Here is an 18,223-nt window from a genome sequence, read left to right as displayed (position 1 = left end):
AATTGTAGTTTTTTTGTGCTGCCTTTCAAGAGACTAGCACCGTCACTAGAATTTCTGCACCCGGGGAAGGTCTCAGTTGAGCTTCCCCTCGACTGACCTTTTGTGGGAGTGACTGAGGAAAAGCTCCTGTCTGATTTTCTCTCCTGCCCATCCCCTTGGCCGACTGTGTTTCTCTCTGTTGGCTGCAGGCTCAGGGCCAGTGGAAGCCTCTTGACCCAGCCTCCCGAATCTACCCAGCTGGTGGATATCTGCCTTTCCATCTACAGAGTTGGGAAGAGGTCCAAGTGTTTCCAGCTGAAAAGAGAACCTGGTTTAATCATTTAACATAATTTGATTAATCAGCTGCCAATACTTTCCACAACCCTCCGTGCCTGTTCTCTGGCCCTGCCCAGGCGGTGTGAGTAGAGCGTGCTCCCGGTTGCCCCACCCTGGCTCCCCCAGACACCAGCCGCGTGGGCGCATCTATGCTTCTTTCTTGGTCTCGCACACTGGCAGCCATCGATGCCGTTAACTAGAACTTTTAATCTCAAGGCCGGAAAACTTGATGGGTTGTAAATCCCTCTTCAACAGACCCCATTCAGGGTTGAGAGCCGCAGACTGAGTTTTCTCTCTCCCCCCCCCCCATTTGCATTCCAGCGGTGCAGGAAGAGAGGCAGCGAGGGAAAGACCGCAACGAGAACGAGGTTGAGTCAACGAGCAATGCAAACGAGGACATGCCCGTGGAGAAGATTTTAGAAGCTGAGCTGGCAGTGGAGCCAAAGACGGAAACATACATCGAAGCAAACATGGGCCTGACTCCAAACTCGGTAAGGAAACAAGCTCCAAGAGTGTTTCTCCTGACTGCTCCTGAGACAACTTAAAAATAGTTAGACAAATTAATGATGATTGGTCCACCAATAGCTATTAGCTGTGACCGTGAAGTGGAACCTCCAAATATAATGGCAGTCTACCTCTGAGTACCAGAGGCAACTCTACCTCTGAGTGCCTGCCCGGCTTGTGATCTTTCGGAAGCTTCTAGCTGTCCTCTGGAAACAAACTGCTCCATTAGACAAACTGTCCTCTGGTGCATCAGGGCAGTTCTGAGCCTGGGGCTCATGGCAGGGAGAGCACATTGAGGTTTAGAGCAGAGCAGGGGATTGTCTTGCCTGAAAGCTCTGGACTGGAGCCTGGTGGGACTTCTAAGAGCTGGTCTGGGTTTACCAGCAAGCCTCTCCCAGCCTGACCGGTTTATGGCTGGAAGAGGCCTTTGGCCAGGGCAAAACCACCTGACGTGGAGGGAATGCTGGCTTTCTGAGAGTAGCACTTGAGGTGCTAAATGATCCTGACCACTGGCCAGTTGGCCAGGGCGTTCTGGGGGAGTAGCAGGTGGGGCAAGGGGGCTCTCTGTGGCTCCCCACCTGCTTGGTATCTGGAACCTGTTGTCAAGACCACTTCACCCTGGGGAGGGCTCTTGGTGTAATGGTTCAAGCATTGGGCGAGGATCTGGGAAACTCAGGTTTGAATCTTCACTCTGCCATGTAAACTTGCCGTGTGACCCCTTGGGCCAGTCACACATGCTCAGCCTAATCTACCTCAAAGGGGTGTTGTGAGGATAAAGTGGTAGAGAGAACAATGTAAACCGCTTTGGGTCAGGATATAAGGGGGGGGGGAAATTAAGTAAATAAATGACACCTTTACAGGAGAACTGTGGATGCTTCTCTCTGGATGCCCCCCCCCCCATAACTACATGTATGGGGCTGCATTTCAGACATGTGAAACCACCACCACCACCCCTGCCGGGCCCCTCTGTTCAACTACCAACAGAGAGCCGTGAGCTTGCTTTGCCCTGCAAGAAGACTGGCAGTGTGGCTTTGGCTATTGCTGGTACTTTGGTCGGAGCAGCTCTCAAGATCCAAGATACTTAGTGGGGGATGTGAGGAGGGTTGTGGCAAATGTGGGTGAGGAGGAGAAAGGCCTAGCGAGGAAACAGAGCTGAAACAAATGGCTTCCTCTGACTCTTGGGCTTCTTCAGCCAAATGGACTGTGGCTCCTGGTATCATTCAACATTGTTGTGACTAAGGATGCTTTTTGCATCTAAGGAGAGGCCTGCCTAAACACTCTTTTAGCGCCACCCTGTTTCCACAATGAGATCGCTGGCTGTGCAGGCATGATCAGCGGGGAGGGGGTGGCACTCCAGTAATGGAGAGCACGGGGGGATCCCACAGGGAAAGTGGCTGCCACATCAGTGGGATGGGAATTGGCCTCTGGTTTGTGTCTTTGTGACTTGATGGCATAGAGTTGCCCTGAAAAGGTGCTCAGGAACTCTGGGCTAGAGCAGAATGCTGTAGCCTATCCCTGATGAGATGGGTGGTGGGAGCCTGTTATCCCACCCCACCCTGCAACCAGGGCCAAGTGTCTCTTACCACGTTTACCCAATCATCTATTTCAGCATCACCCCTTCCCCTGTCAGATCCACATCGCCAAATGGCCCGAATTCTTTACCATATACTACACGGAATGGGCTGTAACCTGTGGATTGATTGATTCAAAGGATAGAAGATCTGCCCAATTGTCTTGGTGGTAATTCACATAGCAACTCAAATAACATTCTAACATTGAATTGACACGTTCTGTCTGTCCATCGGTCTGGGGGTGGTATGCACTAGACCAGGGGTCGGCAAACTCATTAGTCAAAAGAGCCAAATATCAACAGTACAACGATTGAGATTTCTTTTGAGAGCCAAATTTCTTAAACTTAAACTATATAGGTAGGTACCCAGTTTATTAACTTAATAAACTTTAATTAAAGTTTTAAGTCTTAATTAAACTATAGGTACACTGAATAAAACTTGATATCATACTTAATAGTGATCTTATTTATTGATAAAAATTAAATTGTAAGTCCCTGCCATTTCCTCCTCCCCGTCTGCCTGGCCTCTGGCTGAGTCCCATTGGGAGGCCAGGTCTACCCATTGGCTTTCTTGGCAGTAGACCTGGCCTCCGGAGGCCCATAGAAGCCAATTGGTAGACCTGGCCTCTGAAGGGGGACTTTTTCCCCTCCTCGGAGTCCAGGTCTGCCGCCAAGAAAGCCAGTGGGTAGACATGGCCTCCCAATGGGACTCAGCCGGAGGCCAGGTCTATCAAAGGAAGCCCGCCCCGCCGGACAGCTGATAGGCGGGGGGGGGGGCAGGAACCGCCGAGGCACCCACCCAGCAATCGCGTGGCTAGAGGGGAGGGGAGGCTTTAGCCTCCCAACCATTGAGGGCAAGGGAAAGGGGGACCTGGCCATTCTCCACGGCGGGGGGGGGGGGAGAGACAGCGCGCCCACTCACCTGCTCTCTCTCTCTCTCAGGCGCGCCGGCTCCGCAGCCCGGGGCCAAAGAGCCGCATGCGGCTCGGGAGCCGCAGTTTGCAGACCCCTGCACTAGACAATCCTTGTTCCACCCCCACCAATTTCAGAAACGCTGGACTTCCTGTGCACAGCCAGAGCGGTGTGGCAGAAAGAGTTGGACTTGGGTCTCTCTCTCTCTCTGAGCTGAGCCTACCTCTCAGGGTTGTTGTGGAGCTAAATGGGGTTAGTTTTTTTGCAGGGAGGGGCCAGTACACAAACGCACAATGGAAAGTGTGCTTTGAGAAAATATGAGGTCTCGCTAGGATGAGCACAAGGAGGCTAAGGCGCTTTGTGCTCTTCCAGTGGGAGCTTCCCAGGGGCTCCCTGTTCTACTCGTGTTGTAAGGTGCACGTACCTGCTGGCCACTGTTTGCTTCCTTTGTGTGCATTCTGTTGGTAGTACAATGCAGGGGATCCAGACCTTTAGGGTGCGGCGCGTGGGGGGAGGGGGCCTTGAACACACAGGACCCTCCCTCAGCAAGGGCTGAGTTGTGCCTCTCTGCTGCCCTCTGCTGGAGTGTCTTCAGGTGATACCTAATCCTCACTGTGATTCTGGTCATTCCCAGGGAGAAACGTGGCCAGGCTGCTGGGCATTTGCAGCCAGAATTTGGAATCTCTGCATTCTGGAAGGAACTTCCCAGCACTCCTTGCCAGGGTGCCTCCGAACCCTTTTATCCTCTGGTGCAGGAGGGCCTTTTTCAAGTGGAAGACGGGCAAGAGGCATCCAGGGAGGGAACAGATGCAAAGGAGGACAGTCTGGGGCTTGGAAGCATTGCAGAGAATGGGCGATTGCAGAAGTTCCAGTTTTTCTCTTCCCTGTGTGAGCAGCTTTCTTTGCCTACCAACTGCCTTCTGCATCACAGAGCAAGTTGTCAAGGAGCTGTGTGGTCGTCTCTACTCCAGAGCTCTTAAGCTTTGGAAAGAGGGATGGGAGCCACTGTCCCCAGCTGTCAGTGGGATCTTACTCAGGAGTCAGATCTACACGTGTCACATGAACTACCCTGCAGAGCAAGCTCCATTCCCCACAGTATGCTGTTTCCAGCACTGGCCAGCCCTGTCCTTTGTTGCCAGCATCTGGGATTCAGTGGTAGGCTCCCTGCACACAGGAATGTTACGTTTAGTTATAACATTCATAACAGTTCCAAATTGGGATCTCTGATGACTGAGCACATTTTGCCATGAATCTACACAGAAAGGTACTCAAAAATCTCCACTTCTTTTTCTTTCCTCTCCAGACAGTTTGCAAACTGTGCTCCTTCTTGAGTTGTGAGCAGATCTTTTTAAGCGTGGGACTGGAGTGTTGCAGAGCAGCTGGTTTTCATTACTTGCTAGTATTTCAAAAGGGAAGAGCCCTTTCTCTCCCGTAACTCTTTCCATGGCTTAGTGAGTAACAAGGCTCTGGCGCTCCTGCCAGGCAAACAGCAGCACCCCCTGCTGGAGGAAGGGGGGACAAGAGAGCATCCCATTATTATCTAGGTCTGCCTTCTGTGCCTTTTACTTTCTGAAAGAAAAGCCAGTGGGTAGAAGATCTCAGTGGATCTTGGTCTGATCTAGCAGGGCTCTCCTGACGTTTTTACAGGACCTGGGTGGGAGCTCAAAAGTTGGGGTCCGTCACGTCCTGTTGAGAGAGCCAAGTTATCAGGACTGCCTGCCACCTGTGCTCACCTGGCCCAGCATTCAGTCTCCGACAGTCACCAGCTCAGAGACTTGGGGAAGCTCACACGCAGGACACAAAAGGGATAGCCACCCCCTGCTCTTAGGTCCATAGCAAGAAACATTATGGGGAGGGGGCATAAGGGTATATAGAGGTGGGGAACATCTTTAGCAGTCATAAAAAGGGGCCTACCACCATCAACAACCCCCCCCCCCGCTCCTCTGGCTCTTGGAGCACTGTGGTATACTTTTCATATTTGCCGGCCGTGGGTGGTTTAACATCCAGTCTGAGAAAGTATGATTTGAAAGTCAACACTAGCTCACTTGGAAGCAAATTGTTGTGTACAGGCAGGGACCAGGCTGAGGTGCTTGGCCTCTGACTCCACTCCCAGCAATGGAGGGTACTGGGGGGGAGCAGAGCCTTTCGCAGTTTACTCTTCCCGGTCGTGTGGGTGGACTGGGTGCGTAACCAAGGCAGCCCTCTAAACAAGGAACAGGTTCACTTACCAGTACGAGTTCCTTTGTGTCAAGGTCTAGGCTCGGTCCTCCCAGGTTCTGCAGGGATGCTGGAAGGTAGCTGGCACCTAAGCAAGCCAATACTGTGTGCAGAGATCTCAGCACGAGCAAGAGAGCTTGTAGTAATTAGCAAAGTTGTTCCCACACTGACTGACTGGCCAGCCCAAGATTTATGGCTGTTCCTCCTCACTCCCTTCCCGGGCCAGCTGTTCTGCATCACTCGCTGGTGTCAGCTCCTGCAAACACCTATGACCAATTGCCTGCAATCTTGTGCTGCGACGCCTCTCCTGCAAACTGAGCCGAACCTTTGATCTTTGCCGGCTAACTGGGCTGGGCGGGTCCAGAGGTGATAACCTGTTCTGTTCCTCTGCTCCTTCCCAATATGCACCACTTTCTTCTGCATCTGTTGTCCTTGCTGGTTCAGACCTATGGTCCAGTCGCCCTGGTAAGACTTCCACCGGTGCATCACCCTGCTCTGTCGCTCGTTCCTCCTCTTCTTCCGAGGAGAGTTCAGGCTGACTCACGACACAAATCCTGCTTTTAATGTCATTTTGAGCATTCCCTGGAGCACTCTCCTCAGCTGTTTGTGGTCTTGACACTGGGAGAAGGGCTTATCCTGGACTCAGATTTACTTAAACTGCAGTTATTTGAATGTTATTCCCGCTGCCCTTGTCCACACAACTTTGATTCAGCTGTGAGAATGCCTGTTAAAAGCCTGCCCACTGGCTGTGTATCCAGTGTGATTCGGTCCTACTAGGGAAATGGTTTGAAGTCTTAAATAGGGCTGCACCAAATGTGTTTTAGTTCTGACATTTCGTCCAAACTGAGCACCCCTGACACAGCCAGCCAAGCACCCAAGAATGCTTCCTGCTGGCAGAATGTTTGCATTTCTCCTGCGCTACTTGAGGGCTTTCATCTCCCTGGGTGGCTGCTTCTTCCTGGCGCCATTTTCCTCCTCCTGCTCTGCTCTTGCTCTCCTGGGCCTTGTTTTCTCACGCTGTTGTTCATCCTATTGGCTGTGGCGACCCATGTGATTTTATTTGCAGGCCTCGGTGAAGTCAGCGAGCAGCGTTGCGATGCTGTCAGCAAAGTCACATGGGTTGCTGTAGCCAATAGGATGAAAGGGCAGTGTGTGGAAACCAGGCCAAAAATGTGGCAGAAAATGGCCCCAGGAAGAGCAGCAGCCCTGGAAGAATGCACTTCATTCACCCTGACTGCCAAAAATGCCCCAAACCACTAATTGCTTTCCACAAGAACAAATGCAAATTGACGGAAGCTGTTTGGGCGTTCCCTTGACTGGTCATCCTACTCTGAGCTTTCACGCCTCTCATTTCTCTGCTCTTCGTAGCCCAATGACCCAGTCACCAACATATGCCAGGCAGCGGACAAGCAGCTCTTCACCCTGGTGGAGTGGGCCAAGAGGATCCCCCATTTCTCAGAACTGCCCTTGGACGACCAGGTCATCTTGCTCAGGGCTGGTGAGTAGGACGTGTGCGGAGGGAGCTTGGGGGGCATGGAGCAGGGAGTGGTGGATTGGGCCAGGGCACACCTGGCTAGCTAGTGGCCAGGAAAGGCTGGATGTGCCCGGAAAAGGCTCAGGACAGGCCTCTGCACTCTGCTCGTGGCATGGACAAATATCACAGTAAAGAAGCGGTTCTGAGATTCTGTCACACCTCAGTGTGACCCCATCTGCCATCCCTCCAGAGAGCTCAAGACACTGTGCATGGCCCTTCCCACTTCCATTTTATTCTCACAACAACCCTGTGAAGTAAGTTGGGCTGAATGAATGATGGACCCAAAGCAACTGAAAGGAGGGACAGTTGGGGACACCCTCCTCCCTGGGGCCATTCAGTAGCGAGCACTGAAGCGGGTCGTGCTGTTCAGATGACAGGCTCTTAGAATGTATCACTTACTGAGAAGTGAAGTTATCTTATTCAGCCAGTCATCGAGTAAGCAGGACTCAACAACTTTACCTACTTTTAAAAAGCAAGTCTTTTTATTGATATACTTCTAGTAAAATATGTGTAAATGCAGATTATCAAGTCTTTAACACTTCTATAAAAACTCTTGTCAAAGTACAATGTATGTATTTACAATGTATGAAGTAAAAGCAAGCAAGTCTTACATACTATTCAGTTTCAAAATCCAACTTCTAAAATATAACAGTCAAATTATTCTGATTCAGTTCAAAGTATCTAATTCATAAAGTCTACAGTAATGTATTTAAGCCATACATACCAGTCAGCCTTTTCTTGAGAGCCTTTGGAAGGTTCTGATTCTCTGGGCTTACTGTGGCTGTATTTATACTGTTTCAGACTCATTAAGGATGTTGATTTTACCATCAGGAGGGATATCTTTCTCCCCACTTCCAGATAACATGAGCAGTGCGATAATGTCTTAGTTGCAGCTGTTCAGGTTATTAGCTTCTCCCCATGACCAAATATGGGCTTCCTTTCCTTTCAGTCTATTTTGCTTAAAGTATAAACAATCATTTCTGAGCTCCATGCTCATGCCATATACTCAGTTTTCATACCATTTTCATCTTCAGTACAACACACATTAAATGAGACTATTTAGAAATCTACAAGACAATATATAACTATATAAATCATAAAACACAATTATTGCTCTCATTGTAACATGTAACCATCTGGTCAGTAGGAAACCTTCAGCAAGGTGATAGAAAGCAAGAAGCTTACTGCACTTACAGCCTTGAGGTTATAGAATAGCAGGACTTTTCTGCTCTTGAGATATGAGCAGCTGACAGCTGGCAGCTGAGTCAGGAAGGGTAATTTCAGATACACCTTTCTGGCAGATAGTGAAGAATAACTTTGTTTTTCTCCCTTCAAGGAGAAATATGTGGATCCAATATGTGGATCTGAAGTTGTTAGAATCAGAGGAATTGGGCAATGCCTGGCAGCGTTGCAGATGGTGGAATGCTTGGCGGCGTTGCTGGTGGGGCTCCTCTCCATTGTGGAGAACACTGCTGTGGTCATTGCAGGCAACCGAGATCTCTTTCCTTTCCTTCTGTGGGCCAGGGTGTGAGCGGACCTTGCTTGCTAGAATGGCTTGGAGAAATAAAAGGGCTGCACTAGTCACAGGAGATAAAAAGTAAGGCCAAGGCCCATGGTACAAAATAGATAACAATATGTTATCTATTTTGGCAGAATGGTGCTGCTGCAGTTGTCTTGTTTGTGGGCTTCCTAGAGGCACTTGGTTGGCCACTGTGTGAACAGACTGCTGATGGGCCTTGGTCTGATCCAGCAGGGCTTTCCTTATGTAGGAAGGGGCTATTCATGGCTACTAGTCAAAATGGATACTAGTCATGATGCATACCTAATCTGTCCAAGATGAGGAGCATGCCTATTATCTTAGGTGCTGTGGAACCCAGGCAGGATGCTGCTGCTGCAGTCGTCTTGTTTGTGGGCTTCCTAGAGGCACCTGGTTGGCCACTGTGTGAACAGACTGCTGGACTTGATGGGCCTTTGTCTGATCCAGCAGGGCTTCTCTTATGTTTTATTACTCAGTTAAAATTCCCAGTGTGTTTCGCCCATGAGGCTTCTTCAGGGGAATATGTTAGTTGCAGTAGTTTTTCAAAGAAGATTATAAGATCAGTCTTATACTCTTCTTTGAAAAACCATTCCAACTAACATATTCCCCTTGGGCGAAACACGTAGGGAATTTTAACTGAGTAATAAAATATATTGTCATCTATTTTGTACCATTGGCCTTGGCCTTATTTTTTTAATCAGTGAGAATGGCTTCACAGGGCAGGATTGAGCAGATGCAGGTCAGGCAGAGAGGTTAGCATTTCTTGGCTGGAGGAGGTCTTCAAATGGGCCACAGCCTGTGATTGGTCACATACGATCCATTTGACTTGGTGGGTCAAGTTGCATAGACCTGATGTAGATGCCTGGAGGTGAGGCTGTGCTGGATCTGCGCCCTCCTAGAGAGGAGGAGCCATAGCTCCATGACAGACCACATGCTTTGCATACAGAAAATCCTACTTTGATTCCCAGCTTCTCCAGTTGGCAGCCATGAATGGCTGGAAGCAGTGGTTATCTTCATAAGGTGCCTTTGGCTTGGTGGGTCACAAGATATATAGGTCCAGGTTAGAATACAAGTTGGGATTATGAGGTGCCCCAGACTGACCCGGTGCCTGGCGGTGCGCTTGCCCCAGAGGATGGTCGCCACAGCCCCATGTGCTTCTAAGCCCTGCTGCTGCTGTGGGGTCTCTGCATTGGGCTTGATGCACTGAGACATGCCAAAGAATCAGGGACACTCCATGTTCACCGCCACAACTCTGTGCCCTGTTTTATCCTCTCCAGGTTGGAATGAATTACTTATCGCCTCCTTTTCTCACCGGTCCATAGCTGTGAAAGACGGAATCCTCCTCGCCACCGGCCTCCACGTCCACCGGAACAGCGCTCACAGTGCGGGGGTCGGCGCCATCTTCGACAGGTGGGGAGGAAGGGTCTGGGAAATGGGTCTTCGTGTGTGTGTGTGGGGAATGGATCCCAATGGGGCTTTGATTTGCCATGACCGTCTGGGCCCCATCATATGTATGCCAGTGACCCCTCCCCTGATCACACAGTGGGCTCTAATTACAGTTTATAAAGAACAGCCAACAATTCTTGTTTAATCATCAGTTTCCAGCCCTCGTGGCTCCAAAGATCTCACTGAAAGCAGTAACCACATTCCAAAAACTGGAAATTACAAGTCCTGGCGAAGGGAGTGTCCTGGGGGCTCAAGGCGCGGTTGCTGGCTACCCAAAGGCAAGTTGAAATGCACGGGCATCCTGCTTTCAAAGTCCCCATTGGTCACTGTTGTTTTGATCTTGCAGAGTACTGACAGAACTTGTGTCCAAAATGAGGGACATGCAGATGGACAAGACAGAACTGGGGTGTCTCAGAGCCATCGTCCTCTTCAACCCCGGTAGGTGTGGTTTCCCGGAGAGTAGGCCTTTTTCCTGTGGCGTGGGGTTCCTTCCTTAGTAATGTCGGGGATTAAGAAATGTTCTAGCTGACATTTGGGAAGAGAAGGGAAGCCAGGCCGTTCTGCCTCCTGCCCTTAGCCTGGCATCTCTTTTCTGCCACTGTGCAAAGGGAGATTAGGCACTCCAGGGGCATTTGGGCCCACCCCTTTTTGCTTCTGCTGCTCTGACTAGCACCGTGTGCATTGCTGGGACCGAGTGGTTCTGTGGTTCACGGCTGAGGTACAGTGCGGCTCCTCCTGCTTCCCTTCTACATGAGTCTTGGGCTTCCTCACATGCTATATGAGGGTGGGGAAGGGTCCGGAGCCCACAGTGGGAGTTTTCAGCCAGAATCACCTTTCAGCAGATCACAGGTCATCTGCACAAAGGGTGTGTATGTGGGTGGGGGGTGTTGCGTTGGTCTCTCAGCTTCAGATTTTTCTAGGGTTGCCAGCTCTGGAGTGGAAAATTCCTGAAGGTTTGGGGGTGGAGCCTAGGGAGGGCGGGGTTTGGGGAGGGGAGGGATGTGATGCCACAGCAGGGATGTGATCCCACAGAGTCCACCATGCAAAGCTGCCCTTTTCTCCAGGGGAATTGATTTTTGTCATCTGGCGATTAGTTGTAATTCCTGGAGATCCCGAGGCCCCACTGGGAAGCTGGCAACCCTAGCTTTTTCTGTCTGTAATTTGGGGGTAACAGTACTGGCCTACTGTAACAGGCTGTTGTAAAGACAGGGAACGTGAAGAGGGAACATGAAGAAGACCCTACTGCCATGTTCTCTGGGAAGAACGTTGGTGGCGATCCTCTCTGTGTGCCCTGTCAGATTCATCCTCGCTGGCTGCCGTTGCGACCTCCTCTCTGAGCTCTCAACTCTTCCTGTGATGGAGAGGGTTTGCAACCCACTTGGCCTGCAAAGAGAAAACTCTTTAAGTCCTGACTGAATGTCCTTTTCCTTAGATCTTGTGAGCAGGATTCTGAGCAGAATTCTGTCTGGTGGAGCTCAGCCTGCTGGCTCCTGGGAAGAGGAGAACGCAGCACTGGGCAAATTGAAGGGGACAGACCCAAAAACCTGAATGGATTTAGAGTAATAGGATGTGTCAGGTTATGAAATGCTGTGAACAAGCGGTGCCACCGGGAATGTGTTTCATATATAATTTAATCCTCTGAAGTTTATTTTGTTTTTGTTTTTTCGTTTTCTCTTCTCCATGGGTGTGCTTTCACTTAAATCTTCGCTTGTGAAGCTCACCCTGAAAGGATAAAATCAGCAATATTTGTACCCAAAGCCTGCTGTTACCACAGGTTCAAGCTAAAAGACGGAGTTGGTCTTAAAACAGTAATCTTTTCCACACTCTGGAGTTACAGTTGTGGAGTCAGTTTATTTTCTTCTGCACATGGCTTAAATAATGAAGTTTTACAAGGGAGGGGGGCTGTCGTCATTGGTGTCACAGCACCTTTCTTATTTTTCTAAATGCCCTAAAATATCAGTATAACGCTGCAGTGTTGTAATGATAGTTTAAGCAGCTTCTCAATTCCCAGCTTTTATTTTTTTTAAAAAGTAAACCTCTGGTCTTTTCCCTCGTGGAGATATAAGGAAAAAGATATCTCCACGAGGAAAGAGGCTAGAGCCTTACTTATTTTAAAAAATGAAAGCTCAGAATTCAGAAAAACTGCTTAAACTATCATTTCAACTCTGTAGTGTTATATTGATATTTTAGGGCTTTAACAAAAATTGGTCGCTGTCTTGGCAGGGAGAGGGAATGGTTTAACAATGACCATAGTCCAGTCATTGAAAAATGGGCTGGAGGTGGGCAGGACAAAGAAAACCAATGGAAACATTACACGCTAGGGAAAAGCCAACACAAAATCAGCTTCCAGAAAAAGATCAAGGTAGAAGTGGTCTCAAAAGAGCCAGCAAAAAACCAGAGGAGAGGGAAACGAAGTGAAAACGAATGGCACAAAAATGTGTGCAGAAATCAGGAGATAAACTGAAGAAGTTTGGGGGCAGATCAATGGCAAAAAACCCTGCAGAAAATCCCAGTGGCCTTTTGTTTGCTGTTAATAAAGAGTTCTTTCCTCCCACAAAGTACCCATGTGTCTAGTCCTCAGGAAGCTTCCAAAGATCTCTAGTTTAAGGGCATCTCTTTCATTGCAGACTCAAAAGGTCTTTCCAATCCCATAGAGGTTGAGGCTCTCCGTGAGAAGGTGTATGCCTCGCTTGAGGCCTACTGCAAACACAAATACCCTGACCAGCCTGGGAGGTGAGTGTCTCTGTTGGCAGCAAACGGCAACAAGGAAGAGATGAGGGGTGGTGGGAAACTAGCCAAGCTTCTCATTCCTTATACTGTTTATATTACCTTCTTACAATCAAAGATATGGGAAATCTCAGTTTGATTTGGAAGTCTTTTGGCTTTCTGTTAGTTTTTCTCTCTTTTGGCTTTCTGTTAGTTTTTCTCAGAGGAAGAAACTTTACAAATTTGCCACCGAGTGGCACTTGTGACAAAGTCCACTGGCAACCAGCCCCTTCTGGGAAATGTCACTGCTTTTGGAGACCCTCTTTCGGATGTCCCTTGGTGTTTTCTTTTTGCTCTCTGCCACACAAGGGACCTGTGCCTCTGCAGAGGCACTTGGACTAGCTGCTGCGTTTCATTTTCACAAGAATGCCCCTTTTTTCCTCTTTGGTTTGACCCAGCAGCTCTGTGCAACTTGGAAACATGCTTTGCCCGCCCCACTGTCCCTGGTAAGCCAGTTCAGCATGCGGTACATCCCATTTGTTTCCTCTTTTAAGGCTACAACCGCAGACTCTGGGCTTTGCTGCCACACCATGAAACAACTCCCCCCCCTCCCCACACACACATACACTTTTTTGGGAGCTCAGTGTCCAGACAGAGACCACTTAGAGAACCCAAAAGCTTGCCCACTGGTTTTGTGATGCACACTGTTGTGTGGCAGTTTGGTTGATCCTTAAAAAGCATATTGCTTAACTTTTATTTTTGGGATTTGCCTGTAGACTAAGGTGGCTATTTGGTCTCTTCCCCTCCCCCCAGAAGAAATGTGCTTTGATGGACAGGTTTTCAGTGGCCATTTTTTCAAAGGGCCAAATGTCCCTATCGCTAATTTGGTGTTCAGTTTATCTGGCTCATTCTAGGCCTTGAATATAGGAAGGCCTCATTTCTTTCTGCCTATTGTTCTTTGTGGGGTCTCCCCTTTTTGTCTGCATTAAAGAAAGAAAAAATTAAAAGAAAGAAAAAAGAAAGAAAAAAATGGAGAATTATTTTGCCACAGTCAATGTGTTTTATGTGTCCGGAAATGGATTCTTCTCTGCATTTTGTTCCCTGGGAAGTAGAGAATGCTCTCTGGGGCGATGCCAAAACTTGTGGACAAGCAGCTGGCCAGAAGCATGTTAGTGTTCATGTACTCGGTAACTCCCTCACTCTAGACAGTGAGACCAGAGGGAACAGTTCCAAGCAAAGTAGCCCCATGTTTGCCCACAGTGGCGGGGGGAGGCTGCTGCTGCACCCCCCTTTCCCTGATTGGTGACTTTCCAAGCTGCTCACCTGAAAGTCAAAATGTTTCTGAACATCCATCATCTAGTTCTGTTTAGAAATGAAACTTTCTGAGATTTGGGGGTAGGAAGAGGAGCAGGTCTTGATGGGCATGTTCATGTCCTTTGTCCCATGGCAGTTGCCAGCTCAGCACTGAAAACAGAGCACAGGCGAGAATAAATAAATAAAACGCTGAGCAGAAAACACCTCCCCTTCCCTACTCAGCTTGTTCAGTTCTGGGATTCAAACCCTGGTTGCAGCTTTTAAAACTGCACATTCGCATGTGTTGGCAATAAAAATAAATAATTTTGTGTATGCTTTAGGGAGGGGGTTGTATACAATATATTAACACAAAAGAGCTGCAGGGTGTAGACGGAGGGCAGGGAGTGGTAGAGGGGCTCTGATGAAGGGCATTTCTTAAAATAATCAAGAGGAGCCAAGAGAATCCAAATCCCAGCCTGGAGCAAGCCTTCCCTTCTCATTCGGTGCTCCTTTTTGTGAGCAGACATGGTGAATACTCCTGCCTAGTTCCTGCCCAGCTCTTCTCTGTGCCATTTCCTTCCTTTGCCTTCACAGTCAGTGACCTCATTTGCTCTTGCTGCTGTCTGGTCCTATTGGCTGTGGCAGTCGCGAGATTTCCCCCCTCCAGTGACGGCACAGTTCTGCAGTTGATGTGATGACGTCACTGATGCTTGTAAACAAAATTCTCGGAGCATCCCTGCAGACCAGGGGATTAAATGGCAAATGAGGCCAAGGTCAGTGAGGTCAAAGAAGAAAAGGGTAGCAAGAACCATCTTCTAGCAGAAGATGGTTCTTGCTACCCTTTTCTTCTTTGACCTCACTGACCTTGGCCTCATTTGCCACTAGTGCCAAACGGCCATAACTCAGCCAGTGAGGTGTGCATATTTTCCAATATTCAGTTGAAATGTGTTCCTTGCAAAGTCAACATCCAACATCCAAATGGTTATTCATGTATTATGAAATGTATTGAATTTGTTTTGCTTATGACCTGTTGGTCCACAAGCATAAAGAATGGAAGAAAGGAAAGGAATAAAGGAAATTAGATGATAGTCAGCAAGCCCTTCTGTTTTGTTTTGTAAATTCCCTTTTTCAGGTCTCTGCAAGGACTGCCAGTTTTGTATTCAAACTCATCTTCTTCACACCACTGTAGCAATTGGTTGATTGCTTTCAGTGAAGACTTCTGCAGCTTTTGGGTCTCCTCAAAAGCGGCTGTTTTCACCCAGGGAAATTGAGGGGCAATAGATTCAGTTATGACAGAAGGAAGCACTTCCTCACACAAGGTACAGTCAGCTTATGGAACTCGCCGCCATGAGCTTGAAAGGAATGGAAACTTGTAGGGTTGATAGGCCTACCCTGTTGACCATAGGAGGGTAGCCAACTGGCCCAGACATATATCCTGTCACTTTCAAAGAGGCTTAATAGGATGTTATTTAGCCGGTGATGTTATTCCCACCCCCATGAAAAGTATTTTTCTGCAGGTCATTTGGCAGCCCTCCATGGCGGCCATGTTCACGTGCGTCACAAAGGAAGCCCTGTATGACCTGCCTGTGTGCCTCCTCAAGGCATCTGGGCAGCTGTTCTAACCTCCACATTCCTTTCTAGGTTTGCCAAGCTCTTGCTTCGCTTGCCTGCCCTTCGCTCCATCGGCCTGAAATGCTTGGAGCATCTCTTCTTCTTCAAGCTAATAGGCGACACGCCGATCGACACCTTCTTGATGGAGATGCTGGAAGCCCCCCACCAAATGACTTAAAAGAGGGCCTCTGGCCCGAGTCCCCAGCAGGCTTCCTCCCCCCTACGCACATACACACAAGGCCTCCCTCTCTTCCGCCACTTCCTCCCCCGTGCAAGAGACACTGCCTGCTGTCCTCAGTGTGCCACGGCGCCTGGCCACACTGCTGATTGCACCCTTTCCCTGGTTTTGCCATCTCTGCTGCCTCCAAGGATCCGACAACCAGCTTTCGCTATGCCTGTTGAGGATGTCGAGACTGAAGGCTTTAACCACACCAAAGGCCCCCCACCGGCATTCCCCTGACCCCTCTTTCCTGGGCACAGACGGATTTCGAAGAAGCCGGGCTTTGGGTCCCTTTTGTCTCCCCCATTTTTGTGGCTGTGGTTGTCCCTGCACGCGGTCACACTGAATTGTCTGATCCACTGGGGGCGGGGTGAGTGACACTTGCTCACCCCCTTGCAGACAGATGGACTTGGGGGGAGGGGGAACTGAAGGGTTGTTGTGTTTTTGCCCCCAGTTTAAAAAGCAAAAATGATCTCTTTTCCTTTTCAGTGTTTTAAACATCTCAAAAGGGGTGGGGTTGAAGTCTGGTGAAGTTGGCCAGAATCTTCTCGACCTGCCTTTGAATTAATAGCAAGTGATGATCAGAGAAAGGGCCATCGTGCTAAAGGTCAGCATCCCACAGGGGTGTGAAGGGCAGGGCCGTCACTTCTATTTGGGAGTTTCTGTGAGTGTGTGTGTGTGTGTGTGTGTGTGTGTGTGCGCTCTAAGAGGAGATTCTCTTATTAGCAGAGCCAGCCAATCAAATTGCAGGCCAGCCGGAACATGCAAAGGACAGCCCAGGCCACTTTAGAGCAGCTGCTGCGTTAGTCCCACTCAAATGGCCGGGATCTCCTCTTGCGTGTGCCCCATCATTTCTTGGGGGGCTTTTGCAAAAGAAGGTTCCCCATATGGTCACCATATGGTCACCCCATTTTCTCTCTTTTTTGAGTTTCTTCCCAGTAGGTTGTGTCAGCTGTTTTTTAAAAAAAGTTCCTCCCCCTCTGCTGCTGCTGACTGGTCTCACGTGGGAAATGGCCACTGCGTGCTTATCGAGCACATGCCACAAATCCAGCGATTCGTGCTATAGCACTTCTCACCTATGCTTTTTGTTTGGTGGAGTTGTGGCCCTTCTGTAGGCACCTTCAGGCTGGAAACGCTGATCGTTGGACTCCTGGGTTCTCTGTGTGAGCCCATGAAGCTCTTTTCTGTGGGCTCAGACCATTGCCCCATCTGGATCAGGCAGAAAGGGTCTTTCCCTGCCCCGTGAATGCCCTGATGCCCTTGGAAATTAAGGGCCCTCCCCCTTGGCCAGCCTTCCAGCTGGCCTAACTGGACTTCTCTGGTGGGAAGAGGAGTCTGGCCCAGAGTCTGGTGGATAAAGAGGTACTCCTCCCCTCTCCCATGTTTCCTTTCTCCCTCCGCGTTTAAAGCACCGTCAAGTCACAGTCGACTCATAGGGACCCTGTAGGGTTTTCATGGCAAGACACGTTCGGAGGTGGTTTGTCATAGGCTGCCTCTGCCATGCAACCTTGGTGTTCCTAAAGGAAGCCATGGCCCTCCGTTTCAAAGACCTGTGCAAGGCTGTTAACAATAGTACATTTTGGAGGGCACTGATTCATAGGGTCACCATGAGTCAGAAGCAACTTGATGGCATGTAACGCACACACTGCCACCCAAGTACTAATCATGGCCAACCTTGCATAGCTTCCAAGATCTGATGAGAATGGGCTAGCCTGAGCTATCCAGGTCTGCACAATGACATACAGGAGTGGTTTGCCATGGCCTGCCTCTGCATAGCCACACTGGACTTCCTTGGTGGTCTCCCATCCAAGTACTAACCAGGGTTTACCCTGCTTGGCTTCTAAGTGCTGATGAGATCAGGCTAGCCTGGACCATCCAGGTCAGGGCGCCATTTATCTGTACTGCTGCCTAATTTGGAAGCTTAGTCTGGCAGCTGGAAGGCATCTTGGGTCCCTCACAGGACTCGGAACCAACATGATTCCTCAGAGCTAAGCTAAAGTGAAAGCTAAATGAAATGTCCCTGTTTGGAGGCAATCTGCCACGAAGCATCAGAGCCTAGGCCCAGCCATGGGAAAGGGCTGTTGTCTTCTTGTCCTGAACGTTGGGTGCCAGGAGGCGTTTTGGTGGGTCACTGTTGGAACGAGGGAGCTGAGCTAGGTGGACTTTTGTTCAGGGTGATTTTTGTTTGCAGTTTTGAGTCATCGCTTGCCCTAGATCTCAAGGTCCTTTCAAAAGATGTGTTTGAAACAGAAACAAAACTCACAGCGACCCAGCTTGGGACCCACCCACCCAAGCCCCAGCCCAACATCTTGGCAGATGTTTTGGAGAGGCCAAACAGGTTTGTGGTGCTCCTGGTAG

At 49.3% G+C, this 18,223-nt stretch overlaps 1 protein-coding gene across 2 annotated transcripts in view; it reads left to right on the top strand.

Annotated features, from left to right (window-relative positions):
• RXRA (retinoid X receptor alpha) overlaps positions 1 to 15,906 on the top strand; it is a 179,223-nt gene extending 163,317 nt beyond the window's left edge. For both annotated transcript variants that reach the window (XM_056860276.1, XM_056860275.1), the window contains 6 exons: positions 637 to 806; positions 6,887 to 7,016; positions 9,867 to 9,999; positions 10,382 to 10,473; positions 12,663 to 12,768; positions 15,676 to 15,906. In XM_056860276.1, coding sequence (XP_056716254.1) covers positions 637 to 806; positions 6,887 to 7,016; positions 9,867 to 9,999; positions 10,382 to 10,473; positions 12,663 to 12,768; positions 15,676 to 15,823 — 779 coding nt within the window. In that variant the 3' untranslated portion in view covers positions 15,824 to 15,906. The remainder of the gene's footprint in view (positions 1 to 636; positions 807 to 6,886; positions 7,017 to 9,866; positions 10,000 to 10,381; positions 10,474 to 12,662; positions 12,769 to 15,675) is intronic.
• Positions 15,907 to 18,223: the final 2,317 nt, after the last annotated feature.

The sequence above is a fragment of the Euleptes europaea genome, chromosome 14 (assembly GCF_029931775.1).
Source record: "Euleptes europaea isolate rEulEur1 chromosome 14, rEulEur1.hap1, whole genome shotgun sequence".
In the NCBI taxonomy this organism is placed as follows: Eukaryota; Metazoa; Chordata; class Lepidosauria; order Squamata; family Sphaerodactylidae; genus Euleptes; species Euleptes europaea.
Note: the sequence above shows the minus strand (reverse complement) of the source record. Positions and strands in the feature narration are given on the sequence as shown.